Source organism: Amia ocellicauda, chromosome 13 (genome assembly GCF_036373705.1).
Source record: "Amia ocellicauda isolate fAmiCal2 chromosome 13, fAmiCal2.hap1, whole genome shotgun sequence".
Classification (NCBI taxonomy): Eukaryota; Metazoa; Chordata; class Actinopteri; order Amiiformes; family Amiidae; genus Amia; species Amia ocellicauda.
Window position 1 is genome coordinate 8,061,724 of NC_089862.1, and position 17,259 is coordinate 8,078,982.

At 35.8% G+C, this 17,259-nt stretch overlaps 1 protein-coding gene across 1 annotated transcript; it reads left to right on the forward strand.

Moving 5' to 3' along the window:
- The first annotated feature begins 6,321 nt into the window (after positions 1–6,321).
- Positions 6,322–17,152, forward strand: fgf2 (fibroblast growth factor 2). The gene is made up of 3 exons (XM_066719841.1): positions 6,322–6,952; positions 12,173–12,276; positions 16,910–17,152. Exons 1-3 carry the CDS (start codon positions 6,775–6,777, stop codon positions 17,093–17,095), a joined length of 468 nt encoding a protein of 155 aa, XP_066575938.1. The 5' UTR covers positions 6,322–6,774; the 3' UTR covers positions 17,096–17,152.
- Positions 17,153–17,259: the final 107 nt, after the last annotated feature.

The window sequence follows — 17,259 nt, forward strand, 5'->3', positions numbered from 1 at the left end:
TGTAATGGTGCATTTTTTGTTCCTCTCCTGTGCACATCCTTCCATTCAGCTTTGGGAACGTTTTGTTGGATCTGTTTTTTGCTGGAACTGTAAGTCAGCACGAGAAATAACACTCTAAGGCCAAATCAAAACTTTAAGCTGCCCACGAAATGTAAATTACAAACCTGAATCCAATTGCGGTTGGATTTATTGTCAGAAGCAACTTGCTGCTACTTATACATAAAAACACTATAGGGTACAAGTTTTGTATTTTTCAGTTAGCTGGTGAATCCATGTTTATGTTTTGTATATTTGTAACATACACTACATGGTCAAAAGTATGTGGACACCCCTTCTAATTAGTGGATACAGCTATTTCAGCCACACCCAGTTCTGACCGGTGTATAAAATCAAACACTCAGCCATACAATCTCCATAGACAAACATTGGCATAATGGGCCATACTGAATAGTTCAGTGACTTTCAAAGTGGCACCGTCATGGGATGCCACCTTTCTAACATGTACATTTCTGCCCTGCTAGTGTTGCCCCGGTCAACTGTAAGTGCTGTTATTGTGAAGTGGAAACGTCTAAGAGCAGCAACAGCTCAGCCGTGAAGTGGAGCCATACAAGCTCATAGAACGGGACCGCCGAGTGCTGAAGCATGTAGAGCGTAGAAATCGTCTGTCCTCAGTTGCATCAATCACTACCAAGTTCCAAACTGCCTCCGGAAACATCGTCAGCACAAGAACTGGACGTTGGGAGCTGCACACAAGCCTACTATCACCATGCGCAATGTCGAGCTTTGGCTGGAGTGGTGTAAAGCTCGCGCCATTGGACTCTAGAGCAGTGGAAATGCGTTCTCTGGAGTAATGAATCACACTTCACCATCTGGCAGTCCGACGGATGAATCTGGGATCTGTTCTGGGTCTGTTTTTCATGGTTCGGCCTCAGCCCCTTTGTACCACTGAAGGGAAATCTTAATGCTACAGCATACAGCATACAATGACATTCTAGATGATTTTGAGCTTCCAAGTCTGGGGAAGGCCCTTTCTTGTCTCAACATGACATTGCCCCCATTCACAAAGCCAGGTCCATACAGAAATGGTTTGTAGAGCTGTCCTGCACAGAGCCCTGACCTCAAACCCATCAGATGTCTTTGGGATGAATAGGAACGCAGACTAAGAGCCAGGCAAGATCACCTCACTAATGCTCTTGTGGCTGAATGGAAGCAAATCCCCATAGTAATGTTCCAAGAACCAGTGAAAAGCCTTCCCAGAAGAGTGGAGGCTGTTACAGCAGCAAAGGGGGACCAACTCCATATTAATGCCCATGATTTTGGAATGAGATGTTCATGGAGCAGGTGTCCACATACTTCTGGCCATGTAGTGTATCTATTAATCCTGAAAGTCAATTGATATGGTCACGTTCATAAAACAGTAAATTTACTAACGCTCTTTAAAAAACACAATGGTACAAAACAAAAATCCACATAACGCATATATGAATGCTGTAAGATTGTAGTTGACACTTCCCCTTCTTTATGTTTTTTACTTTTAGAAAAAAACAGGTTTTAATTTCGAACAACAGTGAATGTTTTATGCCCAAGGTCCATTGTGTAATGTAAGCATTCATGATAAGTCTTCCCTGTTCAATTTTTTGAAAATATGTATCAGTGTATGTATGTAATTATCTATTTAATATTTATTTATTTAAGATATGTTTTAATTGCTGATACTAATTTGGTAATGCCAGAATGATTCAGCATTAAAACAGGATGTGTTAAACTGAGCAGCACTTTTTCCTAGCTTGAAGATGAATCTTTTAAATAGGTACCTTTAAACTGTAATTTGAACCAGGGTTAAAAAAATAAAATAACTTAAATATTCTCAAGGTTTTGTGCTTAAGAACAAACATTTCTCCTGATCTTCTTATTGTTACAGAAGTCTGTACAAATCCAGCAAGAGATAATTTTGTTGTGTAACTTTTTGTTTAGAAAGAAAACCTAGAGTAAAATTGCCGATGGCATGTAAGCAATTTACAGTGGAGATTAGCTATTTAACAGTTGCCAGGATACAATAAATTACAATGAAGAGAAAAAATAGAGGCATGTTATTTAAAATGTGGTATTTACACATGGACAGATAATAGATTTAGGAAATTGACTACTTGTTATTTAAGCAGTCCCTCAAAAGTAATTGATTGTAATTAAATAGTTGTTGCTTTTTTGATATAATGATATCAATCAAATCAAGTTCCCTTCCTGAAGAAACTAAATTAACATCATATTATCCATTTCAGATGTGGTTAGAAATACATGTGGAAGAAAGGTTCATTGTAAACCACAATATTCAACTAACCGCAACACAACCTGAAGTCAAAGAAATCCTCATACAAAGAATTCTTTGAAGACATGGTGTTGTGCCCTGCCCACCAGCAGAGCCTTTGATCAGTGAAGGTTTAGTCATTAAGATTCAGAGTAAATGCACCAATATGCACTTATTAATGTATTGATTTATAAATAATAATAATAATAATAATAATAATAATAATAATAATAATAAAACAGTTTCTAAACTTCTTATTCAGGTTCTGAAATTAGTTTTTATGAAGCAGAAACACAGAACTTGAGTTGGGTTTCTAATTGTTTTATTAATCTGTTTGGCTGTAGGCACTAAACATGCAACTTCAAACTGTCATCTGTTGTTTCCCCTTCCTGTCTTGGCCACGTTGTTTTGCATAGCTACCAGGTTTATGTATCTGTTGATGTCTGTGTGCACCTTGTCGTGTAGTGTCACTGACTACAGAATACTCTTTTATTTGAAGTGAAAGTATGCATACATATATTGTATCTTCTTCCTGGTAATATTGGAAACCCTCTTTCTCATCACTCATTCTGTACTGACTGTCCAGTAAGTTTAACTTCCCATAGTTATGTCAACCCATCTGACTAAGAGAGCAATTAAAAGCAGTAATAACATGCTTGATTTAAAATGTCAGGGAAATGTATCCTTTGTTATTGCTTCTTTGGAAATCTAAAATATTGGCACAAGCCGATCATTTATTTGTAATTTCCCTATCTTGGCAGGATATCAGTCAGAGTTATTACTAGTAGTTTAAACTGTATACACTACCGGTCAAAAGTTTTAGAACACCCCCATTTTTCAGTTTTTTATTGAAATTGAAGCAGTTAAAGTCCAGTGAATAACCTGAAATGCTACAAAGGTAAGTGGTAAACTGCCAGAGTTTAATAAAAAAGTTTAGGTTATCAAAAGAGTTAGATACTATGTTACTACACCCTCTTATGCATTATTTGGCAGTGCTACATGCAGCTCCTGTGCATAGAAGTTTCACTGTATTCCTACAATGTGCACATCGTTTGAAAGTTTATTCTCTTGGCTACCAACGCGTTTCATTCTCAAACGCATCCCATTTACAGTTTCCATGTCCATGTCCATGTTTCCTGGTTCCAGAATATGTCATAATTCTTGTCAATATTTTGAGATTATGAGATTCTGTATTCCTACTCAGACCATCTATCCCCCAACCCCCATTTCAGAATGTGGAGGGGGGGTATAAAAAACATTTTTTTCACATCAGAGAATGCTTCACATTGTTTCAGCTTTCATGGGATACCAAACACTTGGCAAACAACACAACAGTGAAGAGTACACATGGGATTAAAGAGAAGCACATGGATTTGGTGCCCTTTTAAGGGTACCAGAGGGGTTTGTCAGCTTAAGGGGTTAAATGTTGTGAAACAAAATTATTCCATGATTTCTTTATCTCCATTTATTTGTTCTATGCTTTCATTTCAGAGTACATTGAGACATTAAACTGCATACATTTCAATACAAACTGGAAGAATTTAGGTGTTCTAAAACTTTTGACTGGTAGTGTATATACAAAGGTTGTATGTACAAAGTTAAGACGTAATGATGTTAGTAAATTTTGCATGTTGAAACTATCAAATGTAAATAGGGTTAATACTTTGCAGTGCTGCCCTTTGCTTTATACAAGGCAGCAACACACTTGCACGTTGTGTGGACAAGATTAGCTTCACTGGTCTGTGGGACAGGAGCCCATTCCTGGCACAGAATCTGTGGGAGGCGGTCCCAGGAAGTGGGTTTACTGGGATTCTTTTTCAGGGATCGGTCAAGGACAGCCCACACGTGTTCAATAGGGTTCATGCCTGGTATTTGGCTAGGGCATTGCAGTAGGGTTTTCTTTCTTGTTAGTTTGATTGTTTTTGCATTATGATGTTTTTTCTAAAATGTCATAGCTATTCCAGATGACAGGAATTCCTAAATCAGAATGTTTTTATACATCATACACTTGTGGCACTTAAAATGCATTTGGATCATTTAAATGCTTCCCAGGGGCTTCTGCATCATGAAAAGAGAAACATAAAATAGTTTCCTGATTGAGAAGAACCCTCTTGTTCATGTGCCGACTATGCCCACCCCTGTGGGTAAGATTGATTTTGTTGTAACTTGATTTATCAGCTATGGCAAACATTCAATGTATGTGAGGTCAATTAGATTATATTTATATATTCATGAATGTATTTATGTAAGTTTAATTGTTTGTACAAAATTCTGAGTAACCAAATGTATCACCTGTTTTTTAGTTAGTGAGGTTAAAGTACATATTTTTTCAAGACCCACCAAGCTTCACCACATGTGGTTTGGTGTTGTAGCCCGGTGTAAAAAACTTCCCTTCGTGGGTAGTCCTAACTTATGACCTACCTAGGTTTTCTTCACTGGCCTGAAATAAGCCTGCCACCATCCCCCCTTTTTTTTTTTAAGAGTAAATAAACATTCCTGGGAAACCTTTTTTTTCTTTTCCTCTCAAGGTTAATCCTCCTGCTATTTTACAGAGGCAGCAGTATATATCATTACTGTGGTGGTAATTTTAATGCAGCTGAGGTTATATTGCAGTACAGTACACTTTCAGGGTTTCAGTACTTTTTCTCTAAGCATATCTACCGAATCTGCAGTCATGTTACCTTGCTTTTTGTAACTTATTAAATAATGATGCTCATTAGCATAACACACATTCTGAATATTACAGTGAAGTAAAATGCAAATCAGCTACATCAACATAACAAAAGTGTATGTGTGATGTTATAAAATCTTAGAAAGTATCCTAGGGAATTTGGAAAGGCTTAATGAATTGTTATGGAGACTTATAGATCTCCAAATATAGTTGCATGGGTTGCTTTTATATGGAGATTCTCAGAGGTGGGGATCATTGTATTTAGTTTTTGAGATATTTCCAAGGATGTTTCAGGGAAGCCCTGCATACCGCAGCTAATTGGTAGCCTCTTGCTACCGCTTCTTGCTTCTTGGTCTGTAATTTGCCGGTATAGCACATGGTCAGAATAAAGCCTTCTTCCTTGAAGGATACTATGAATCGCTTTGCTGAGTTAAAGAAAGAGTGAAGTCACATGGCCACATCTTACACTGGTCCTTTAGCAAATTAATATAGGCTGCTGTTTATTTTGGTTTACGTTCTTAACACACAAAGGAAACTCGTAGATTTAAGTAAATGTTTGATTTGTTCTAATATGTTGATGTGAAATAAATACAAATAAGATTTATTGTTCAGTGGTAAGACTTTTAAAATAGAGTTTCAAAGCAGGCATGACTGTACGCGTATTAAATGTACTTCTTATTGAAGTTTTTTGCTCTTGGTTCATACAAGAATTAGGATGAATTATTTTACTTCAAATTCTCATTGTCTTTCTAAAGTACTCCCTCTGCTAACAGATACAAAGTGAATAGCTTAGTTTAATCAGAACAATGCTTCATGAGGAACCTGACCAAACATTTAATCCCTGTTTTAGGGATTAAATGTAGTTTTCAAGAAGTACAAGGAAGATTATAATGTCATTAATCCTACATTATTAGTATTGGATATCAGAGGCACTGTATGACTAAAGAACGGACAGCCAAAGCACTGACCTGTGGCCCCAATAATAGCAGTATCATAGGATCTGCGCAGTAACAAATGAGGTTTACAACAGCAAGGGGATTAAGGCCTATTAGGTGAGAAACCACATTCTGAATTAGTGTTAGAATAAACACTCCAATTCTCTGCTAAATATAATGCATATAATGTTCATATATTGGTTTTGCTCCTTCTTATTTTTTTAACTGCCTGCAACACATCAATGCCTTTAGTTTTAGTCAATCAGTATCAGGCATCTTGAACAATCCTCTCAGCTGATTTTTAGGAATAGGGTTGCCTTGGGGTCATGTGATGCAGATTTGTGTAAAAGCCCACCCCCTTAGCTCCTGTCCTAGACCCGTGTTGGGTTAAGCAGAGTGAGTGAGTGAGTGAGTGTGGTGGTGGGGGGAACGCAGGCGCATTGAGGCACAGAGGGTAATATTAGACCGATCCAGATCTCTCCCTCTACCAGCTGCACAGCAGTAAACATTTCAGTGCAAGTGACTGGAAAAAACGGGGAAGTCCTTGCAATCTGCAGGACAAGAATCTGAGAATCAAACCACTATCAAGCTGGCGCAACTTTTGCTTTCTCTAAGAGGACCCAGGAGGTGAACCTTTAAGACTTACACAGACGGCCTTTCTTTTTTTCTTCAGTATTGGAGCATGCAAAGTGTTTTAGCAGCACTTTCTTAAAAAAAAGAAAAAGAAAAAAAGCTCTCTGGCTGAGCCTTTCAGAAGAAGCACAGTCTTTCAGCAGCAACAACAGGGGCTGGATTAGGAAGGAACAGCACTCAGTGGTCAGCTTGTGGAGAACACTTTATAAAGGCAAAGAAGGGGAGCCGAGATGGCTACAGGAGAAATCACCACTCTTCCCCCCACACCTGAAGATGGAGGCAGTGGCACTTTCCCTCCTGGAAACTTTAAGGAGCCCAAAAGGCTGTACTGTAAAAACGGGGGATACTTCTTGAGGATAAACTCTGACGGCAGAATAGATGGAACCCGAGAGAAAAATGATCCTCACAGTAAGTTGCTGAAAATTACACTTCCATCCTTTTTCTCTGGGCAGCAGGCAGTGAAAAGTAGCAAAGCTTCTCTAAAGCAATAGGTACTGTGACATGAGAAATAATCCACAGAGAATGGCTGAAACCAGTTTGAGGTTGATTTGAAAACCTCACCCTGTAGCAGGGTTTTCCTTGCTTGGTTTATGTTTTCTTCTCAGTTTAAATTAAAATAAATGACATATACAATTGTTCTAGTTACTTAAAGTGAAGCTAAAGTGCTACAGTATAAGTGCTGTGTTGTTTTTCTGTGTTTAAGTCTCATGTGTTTTCCTAAACCATTTAGAAGCCAATTAACCACTGCTCTCTTGCAGGAAAACGTCATACTCAGTCATTCAGCCAAACTGTCAAGAATATTCAAAAGGAATAGTTGTTATGATTTATTCTACACTGTTCTTATGCTTGATTCTTCATAGTGATGTTTAAAACTATAAAAACACTATCTGGTGTCAATAACTGACCATTTACCCTTGTATATTAAGCAGGTAGAAGGCCCTACTAGTTCTGTTGAAATGGCATTTAGAATAACTGTTAATATAAATAGAAAATACACAACTGTTGAAATCCAAACTGTTTGTAATACTTTTAATGTCATTATTTACATTAAAAGAAAGAATAAATAAATGTAACCAGCTAAACTTAAACAACAAGAGGCTTCATTTAGTTGTGATTTAGCTTATGCATCCTTATCCTTAAGTATTGTATTTATCTTATATACAGTCTGTAAGATTATATTGTGTTACTAAATTTGGCAGAAACTTTATATAATTTGTACTTGAAAGGCATTTATTTGGTATGATGAAATTCTCTGCTAAACTATTAATGCCTTTCATACCGTTAGTTCAACCCCTAATGCCTTCTTCTTCAATATTTTGAGTATTGTAGATAAAGGTTTGGATGCTTGAATACAGTATTATTGTGCCTCAGATGAATTGGTGTACACAATTAGTTGAGGGTTGCTTATCTGCAGTGCACTTCTTTTCAAATAATGATGTGATATTTTCAGGCACGATGATAAAAACTACTCTTTAATACCATTTATTTTTCATGTGTTTATGGATGTAACAATTTAAGGTAGTTTCAGAATTGTGTTTGTGAGCAGTAGATATACCAGGGAATTATCCTTAGTCTAGCACTGGTTTTAGGACTGTTTTATAGTTTTAGAACTGTTTGACACAATGTATTGATTAGTCACATGATATTTAGATTTTTCATGCCGCAGTGTCTCAATAGTTAAATCTCACCCCCTTACAGCAGCCACTTGATTTCCATATTTTGAGAAAACATTAATTGAATCTACTGCAAATGGCCTATGATATCATGTGTATGCCTTCAAGTTGCATAACTCTTCTGTTGGCTAACAACAACAAAACTACTCCTTTTTAAAGGTCTATTTCTTTGAACAAATATATGTGGATCTTCATTTATCACAGTTCTAAAATGACACTTGATTATTTGTGGTAAAACATGTTGTAGAAACCTAGATATGTCTGTAATTGTCTTTAGTACTTAACATTAGCATGAGAATATAATTTGTCAACTCCTATTTGCACCTCTGACTTCACCCCACAGGGAGTTAAACTTCTGATGCGTCATTCAGCACTTGTGACGTATTGTGATTAAACTATCATTAGTAACCTTTAGTATGAGACTGACTCCCTAAAGTTGTTTTTTGACTTATTTGATATATTAAATATAGCAATATTGGGAACTTCATGCACAATTGAGTTAAGATGTTAGCAACCTCAAATTAAGGGAATTCTGTGTTATGTCAAGATTTGTCAAAACATATGTGAAAATCTCATGAAAATTATTTGAATTTCTCCTTTAGAGCTTTTCAATAAGATTGTTTATCACTGATATTAACTCCAAAGTGTCTGGTTTTGGGAGAGAAATTAATATTTTTATGGACAAATAAACTGGTCATAGATTGTCAAACCTTATCAATATGAATATACATATTCATTTGTGAAACAAAATAAGTAAATAAGTTTGGACTTTCCCAGATTCACATGTTTTTCCAAAAATTCTCTTGAGCGTTTAATATGGAAATTACAGAGTTTAAGTTATTAAATAGGTATTTTGGTAAACAATAAGATTTAAAAGGTTTGGGTTCATCTAATTCTAAAACTAAATAACTTTTAAACAAACAAAATAAACACTTACTGAATCTTTATCCTGGAATTCCCCTCTATTATTATTGCACTTTTAGTGTTTGGGCAAGTCGAGGAGAAAGCAATTGATTCTGAGCAATAGCCAAAACAGATAAGCTGAGAAATACTGCTTGATGTCGTATCATATTACAAAGCCAGGGCATTAAAAAAGTAATGACTTTGCAAAACAGAAGGTCTTAATTAAATAATTTATATTTAAACAAAACCAAAGTTATGCTGGAAACACATTAACAAATTACAGCCTGCTCCCTTTTTATGAATCATTTAGGTTTCATTTATTTACTATATAATTCATGTGTGGAATGTTACACCGTAACAGGAGAAAGAATGATCTTGTTTATACTTCAGGCAGGGACAATACAGATAGAGGAGATGACAAGCCATGATCACACAGATACAGTCTTGAATATATTTTCTCTCAGTTATTTTTATACTGAGACTTTAAAAACCAAACAATAATACAGGTAACTGCCAGAGCATGCTTACAAACACTCTTACCTCATTCTTGCTGCAATGGAAAAGTCAATATTCAATAAAGTGCAGGATGAAGCAAGTGAAATATTGAAATAGAAAAACCTCAAAGACAGAATCCATTCAAAACAGTGAATATACAATGCATATAAACAGTATCTACATTTTGTTATGAGAAACAATCCAAAATAACATTTTCCTTGACACACTTTATTGCTGCTGTTTCTGAATCATTGATACCCATACGTTTGAACCTTTTAAAAGCCTGTTAGTAAGATCTTCATTCTGTTGCTGTTTCTCCTTTCAGGATTTCCACCCACATTACTTAACCTTTTCAGCAATGACAATGGTTGGTTAGCTGTAGCAGTGTGTGAGTAACACTCCAATAATCCACAACAGCACAACAGACAGCCACAGTATAATGTTTGTGGCCTTGTGCAAAGCAGTCATGTGTTTTCCTGAAAGGGAGATTGTTTGAAACAATGTAGGAAATGGTTACAAGATCACAGGTGCAGTTCCCAGTCTTCTTGGTAGCATCATTACATTAATGCAGATGTTCAGGTTCTAGATTTCACAGTTTTGCACGTCACTTTAAACCGCAACAAAAGCTGAACATTTAGCCTGTATTCCACTGCAAACATGCATCTTATATGCAGTAAGGCTGCTTTAGTTGTTAATGTGTTTAAGAGAGAGTCTGTTCAATATCGGATTATATTTTAATGAAAACAATATATCTGTAAGGGTGTTTTCTTTTTGATTTATGCTTCAAATAAGTTATTTATAAAAAATTCAACAAATGCTGCCGTTTCTCCACTTGTTAAATAGTATTAGTTCAGACTTGCTTGAGTTCATGTGATATTCATTTTGAACTTATATAATAATATTTATAATACAGCATATGGTGGATCCACAGGGTAACCATTATTTTTCAATTTTTAGAATCTGGTTATTCGGAGTATGATTTAAATACCAAAAAAACATTTTAATTCAAGCCACTGGAAGACAAGAAATCCAGGGACAGTAACCTCAGTAATGTGACTTGTCTTGACAGAAAAAAGAATGTCATGTGAAACCTAAAACCTCCTGTTTATTTTGTAAACTTAGTCATTGGAGAAAAAATACTTTTTCTACTGACAGAAACCACATCAAAGAGCTGTGACGGGCAGATGGAGCACAGACCTCCTCTCTTATTCAATGTAGAGTAATTAGGGCTTCTGCCTAAAACAATAGGTAAACGCCATCTTTCTGTATCTCGTGCCCCAACAGACTTGTAGTCCTGCTATCAAAAGCACCTTATGTGTAATATGAATATACTTGAACCTCCAGCTTAACTTATTTGTAATGGGGTTTTTATTGTTTTACTGTCCATAATGATATACAGGGTTGGTACACCATGTGTCTGTGTAATGGTAAAGGCACTTTTACTGCTAAGTATATATTTCCACACTGTTTTTCCACTGTAGCTCTGCCTAGTCCAAGAGTGACTTCTTTTAAGCATTAAAGGACAGCTCTTTCTCCAATATCAACCCTTCTCCTGTGACTTTGGCGGTTTATTGACAAGTTATTACAATGCAGAAGTAGTTTTAATAGTAGTATAATAATAATAATAATAATAATAATAATAATAATAATTATTATTATTATTATTATTATTATTATTATTATTATTATTATTATATGAAGTCATACTTATTAAGGTTAGAATGACAGCTGTACAATTTAACTTCTCAACTCAAGCTTTATTTGTATTGTATAGGCTTCGAAGGCTTGTAAATATTTGGCTTGGTTCTGAACATTTTTCTGTTGTTTTGTCACTGAATTATGTTTACCTATCCCTTGTCACTGTTGCGGAAATGTCTTAATTGTGGAAACTTGTAACTCTGATTCACATACAGCCTACCACTGTGGAGATGTTATTAAATACATCCAGAAGCAACATGTTTACACTTCCTAACTTAATAAAATGAATGGAAACAATTCTGTTTTCTTGAGTGGCACAAACGCATGCAGGTGTGACGGTTTGCAAAGAGTGTGAGATGTTTGTCTTTGACTCTGTGTATGCTTTCTTGACACCTAATATAATGAGTTATCGAGCTTGAAGTATGACTTCGTATTGCACACATCACTTTCTGTGAGGGGCGATGGTAAGAGAACACAAAAAGGTCCATTGCCAAGGAAAATATCCTGAAGTGATATGTTAATGAGAGTCAGGAAGGGTAAGCTCAGAAAAGTGGCAGAAGTCCAGTGGCTATTTTCTTATTACAACAGCGCAAAGTCATTTCAGGGAAAAGAAGGCAGATACACAGGAGATTGAAATAGAAATACACTTTTAAAGATGCAGTCAGAGTCAAGTATTTTTTATTGCTAAATACTGAGGTAGTTTGTACCGATTTTTATTATAAAAAATATATACTTCGCAATGTGAATTCAAACTCTATTCTATGTCTTTTCTCAATAAAAATGATTATGCCTTTCTTGGCCAATGCTAATAGTAGGAGTTTGTGACCTATTTCGTGATACAAAAACTCTCATCTTTCAGTAAAGCTGCAGCTCCAGGCGACTGGGGTTGGAGAAGTCGTCATCAAAGGGATGTCTTCCAACCGGTATCTTTCGATGAATGAAGATGGTAGGCTGTTTGGATTGGTAAGTTGAAATGTTGACTGCCATTTTCCCTAGATAAGCTACAGCGGACCTGTGCAGAACTGTGGCTGTATTTTAAATGAACTTGCCCATTACTTCAAAGCTAGTTACTTACAGCAGGAACACTGTGCTCCTGCAGCAAACAACACAGTTTTGAAATATTGGCCTAGACCAAATCAAAACATTGACCTATTGACAAATTGCAAATTACATATAGCAAACTTCTACTGGATTGTGTTTTCATTAATAAAATGTATAAAAAAAATGGATCCTGATTAAAAAAAAAAAAACTAAAAAAAAAACTAAGCGTGATTGGGTAATTCATTTGCGATTCTTGGATAGGTTAAAGTTTTAATTTGGTGTAGCCATTATCTATTAATCCAAATATACTGTGTACAGTTTAGATTATTTATTAATGCTAGAATGTTGCTTAGGACATTCTTATTGGACTGGTGTGGCTTATTACATGGTTATAAGCAAGAGCCATCTTTATTCAAAGGTTCCATTTGCGATCACAATTTATCTATGTAAATTTAAAATGTAGATGTAATACATCTATACAGGTTTTGTTACATACCTATTAAATGTGATTATACAATATTAAAAAAATGTTCTAACATTTAATGACGTTCAATGTTTACAAATGTCACTAACCAACAAAAAGCTAAGATTTGTCATAGTTTATTATATATTATATTATAAAGTACCGTGGTATGAACGCGTTCTCTTCCCTGTTCTCTAAAATGACTCTCTTGTGACGCACCTTCTCAATGCAGAGAACCTAAACATCGAGAGTAATGTGGTTTACCCAGCTGTAGTCAGGTCCAACATTTTGGTTACGATAGCAAACTTGTGGTTTCTTGTAAGAGGACATGGGTTATTAATGTTTTCACCTACATGCTTTGTATTGCAGCCAACTGTATAACAGTTTAATATGTATGACACAGGGTGAAGTTAGTATTTTTTTTTTTTCAAACAATCCGAAAGCTAATTTATTTCAAGATTATAATCATAGAACTACTTTAACAGAAAAAGAGGGAAATACATAATTACTGTAGCAAGTAGTTGTACCATTTCTCAATTATTTTGTATCACATTCAGTAAAGACATTCGTCAGAATTATTACTTGGCAAATACACGAAGAGGTGATGAATAAACAAATTGTATTTTTCATAATTATATCTCATAAATGTACTAACTCCCTTTTTAACCAGATTTTACATGGCCCTTATATTCTCTTTGCTTTCTTGGATTATATCCTCTTTAGTTCAGCCAGTATAGTATCCTCTGTCTCCTATCATCTTTCTCTATTTCATTGCCTGAGATCTGTTTTAATCTGATTTAATGTATTCACAACAGCCAACACAGTGTCCTTGAACTCTTACTGCCTGACTCTACTTTTCCCATGCCCCGTTTCAAGCTGCCTTTAAAAATATATAGAGGTAATTTGGCATATGAATAATACCCTGTAGGTATTTACACATTTATGTACATGTTTCAAATTACGAACTTTCAGATCACTTTAATCTTGGACAATTCTCATGCAGTCAATTTCATCATAGCTGGCATTTGATTTTTTCATTCTATATATTTGTTTTATAGCCTTCCATCTTATCTATCAGGACTGAACTGACGATTTTTTTTTGTGTGGCAACTTCAGCTTTTTCTTTGTTCGTTGAAAAGGCAGACACAGCCCCAGAAAATATGCCTTAAGTGAATAGCAAGACGCTAGTGTACAGTTTAGATATGGGTTAGATTTCTTGTGGAGTTATTTTTCAGCCTTATACATCATTAGGTCATTATGAAAGACTTCGTCCCATCCCTTAGTTTTAGACGAACAGTTAATCCGCCCTTTGGCTAGATTTCATTTCAAGGTGGCTTACATTTGATAAGCTCAACTCAACTCATTCAGACTTAAAGGCAGTTGCTCAAAGAAAGCCTACAAGCTAATCTGATGTGAGACCCCTTGCTCAAGCCAAAGACAAAATGACCCTCTCCCTCTGGGGGATTATTCGTGAAAAGCAGTTGTTAACCCAAAGTCATGTAAATGAAGGGGAAATGGACTGTTGCTGTTGTTGGAAGTGATGGTTTACACGTTACCTCACATATTCAGGGTTCTGTATTTTTACTACAGCGCAGACAGGTCTAATCAGATGGCAGGGCACTACAGGAAGGACTAGGGTTTACTTTAGTACATTCATGCTCGCCTTGCACTCTGATGCTAGGTACAGCAATCCACTGCTTTTACTAGCAGACACATTTTACTAATTACTTCCATATCCTGTCCTCCTGGAAAAAAACTAACAAAACAAATAACCCCCCCAAAAAAGGAGAAAAACAAAACGTAGCTTAATTGAAATTGTCCATTTCTGTCCACAACTGCATAAGATGTTTTCCCTCTGAAAGTAATACGTAGAATCAATCAGGGTCAACTCTCCAAGGAGATGTAGGTTGTTAAAGCAGTGCGTATTTGGAGAACCTATATTTATACAATAAAACACTATTAGATAATGTAATGTGCTTGGAAGAAGAGGATCTTGTTTAATTGACTTGAATCATATACATTCTGGAGAGATTTCTACTGACTTTTTTTGGTCATATTACGCCACAGAAACAAGAAATATATAGTCCTGCAGAGTAATTTACCTCAAGCAAGTTTTGTTAACTGCTTCCAGAGTATGTTGAGGCTACCATGTAGGTAGGTACTTAATACACAACAGACTGCTTGTTGAGGGCAGCAGCATTTTGTGAACTATGTCGCCCATAGCAACAGAAATCTGAGCCAGATGTGAGGATTTATGTCATAAAATTATCCCCCATATGTGCTTTTGACCTCAAGATCCTTTGAGGTTTTCTCTTTAACGCACATAGTAGGAAAGGTTTTCTCTGCATTGCAAATGGTCAGTTGTCATTCACAAACCCTCATCCATTAAAGTTTTATTTCAGACTCACACAACTTACTCTTAGGAGCACTTTTGATGAGGTTAGAACTAGTCAGAGTGACAAAGGAACAATTTTCTAGCGATGAGATAAAATCTGACTCTTTCCTTTATTTTCTGTATGTGAAATCATTAATGTGGTTTCCTTGGCACACGCCTGCCTTTTTTTTCTTTAACCAATAGTTTGGCCTCTTCACGTGCACAGTAAGGAGATCCAGCAGTCTCAGCCTTTGCCCTGCATTTCTTTTTACAGCGAAGGCAAAGATTTTCATTTTCAAGGAGGAGTTCCTACCATGTACTGTAGTACACATGCACAAACACATATATACTTGTGAAAATAAATAAACACATACAAACATCAATGACAGGTACTGCGTGATTTTAAAATGACATAGTCAATTTGTTTGCTGGTGTTACTTTTACAATTTAGTGTGTCCATTAACTATAGAACTGACATAAGTTTAGTTGATTATTTACCCCAGCTTACACCGTCTTGTGGCAGGTAGGCTTTTGCATATAACTAATTAATCATTGAGCTCTACATTCCAAAACACTATCAAGAAAGAGCTAATGATCTTTCTAAATATAATACAAACGTTCTAGAATGACTAAAATCAGAATCGATATACATTCAAATATTGTGGGATTTCTGCTGAACTTTTTTTTTTTATCTAGAAAAGGTAGAAAATAACCCAGTTAGGGTGTAAAGCTTAGGTGTTCTGGATATTCATTTATAACTTCTTTTCAGCTTTGAGCTAAATTAATATTCTACAGACATGCCATAGGAAGTAATTATGTTTAATAATAATGAATGATCTCTTCCCAGCAATGATTCATAACTGTGTTATAAGTGTAGGAGGAGAGCAGTCGGTCTAGAGTGATGCAAAAACAGCTCTAATGAGAAGCTCCCGGCCTTCACGTCCTCTAGGAAGTGGGCAGTATATAGCTCAAGTTTCTGTTATGCTCTGCTGGCATATCTTCAAAACTAGACAACTGAAAAACTTCCAGGCACTGTATCACAGTTAAAATAAACAGAATCTCTTTGGGTCATACATGTGTATGGAATTTCCTTTCCTGGAATAAGTGTTTATCTGGGTTCAAATTAGAGTTGCATGCAACAAGGTCATTACCTTTAATACAGGATGTGTAATGGACTATTAATGTAGTTATAGGACATTTACGTATTTACACTGAGAGCACTCTACCTCAAATTGTGTTATCTTCACGTTAGAAACATAAGTGACGTCTCATTTCATTTTTGTGTTAAAACATGCGTTACATTTAATGTCAGTAAGCATGTATATTTTTAATGTTGTGAATACATTTTCAAGCCTGAGAATGTGAGCACTTTTGTCATGTGTTTCCCTCCACAAAGATATATTAATAGTTTCAACATATAAATCAATAAATAAAAGATCAATAAAATATTTAGGAATTTGCAGTCACCTACAAATTGAACAGTTTTATGAGAGTAACACATGAAGCATGTTTACTTTGAATGTTTTAATGTAGACCATATTAAATGCAAATATGAATTGCAGTTTTTCCCCCCAGCAGCAATTCATGGTGTTTTTCTTATTATGCTTTTTTGTATTAATCTAGTTTATGTGGATGTATGCTAATAACTCATTTGTTATTCTTAAACATTAAAGAATGCATGAAAGTTTGATTGAGGTTTATTTTCTGCTCCTTTACAGAAATGTCCCACAGATGAATGCCACTTCATTGAAAGGCTAGAGTCCAACAACTACAACACCTACCGCTCTCGGAAGTACCCTGATTATTACGTGGCGCTGAAAAGGACTGGGCAGTACAAGTCAGGATCTAAAACGGGACCTGGCCAAAAAGCCATCCTCTTCCTTCCCATGTCTGCAAAGAGCTGATTGTACTCTGCCAAAAAAGGGTGTTATCTCTCAAAATACACTTCATAAAATACTTAGGTACTGAGAACATGTGAAATGTTTAAAATGGCGCCACACAGCACATCGCCCAGATGATGTGACTATCACTTTTACAGTTTGCAAGTAGGTTTCTTTGAACATAGGAA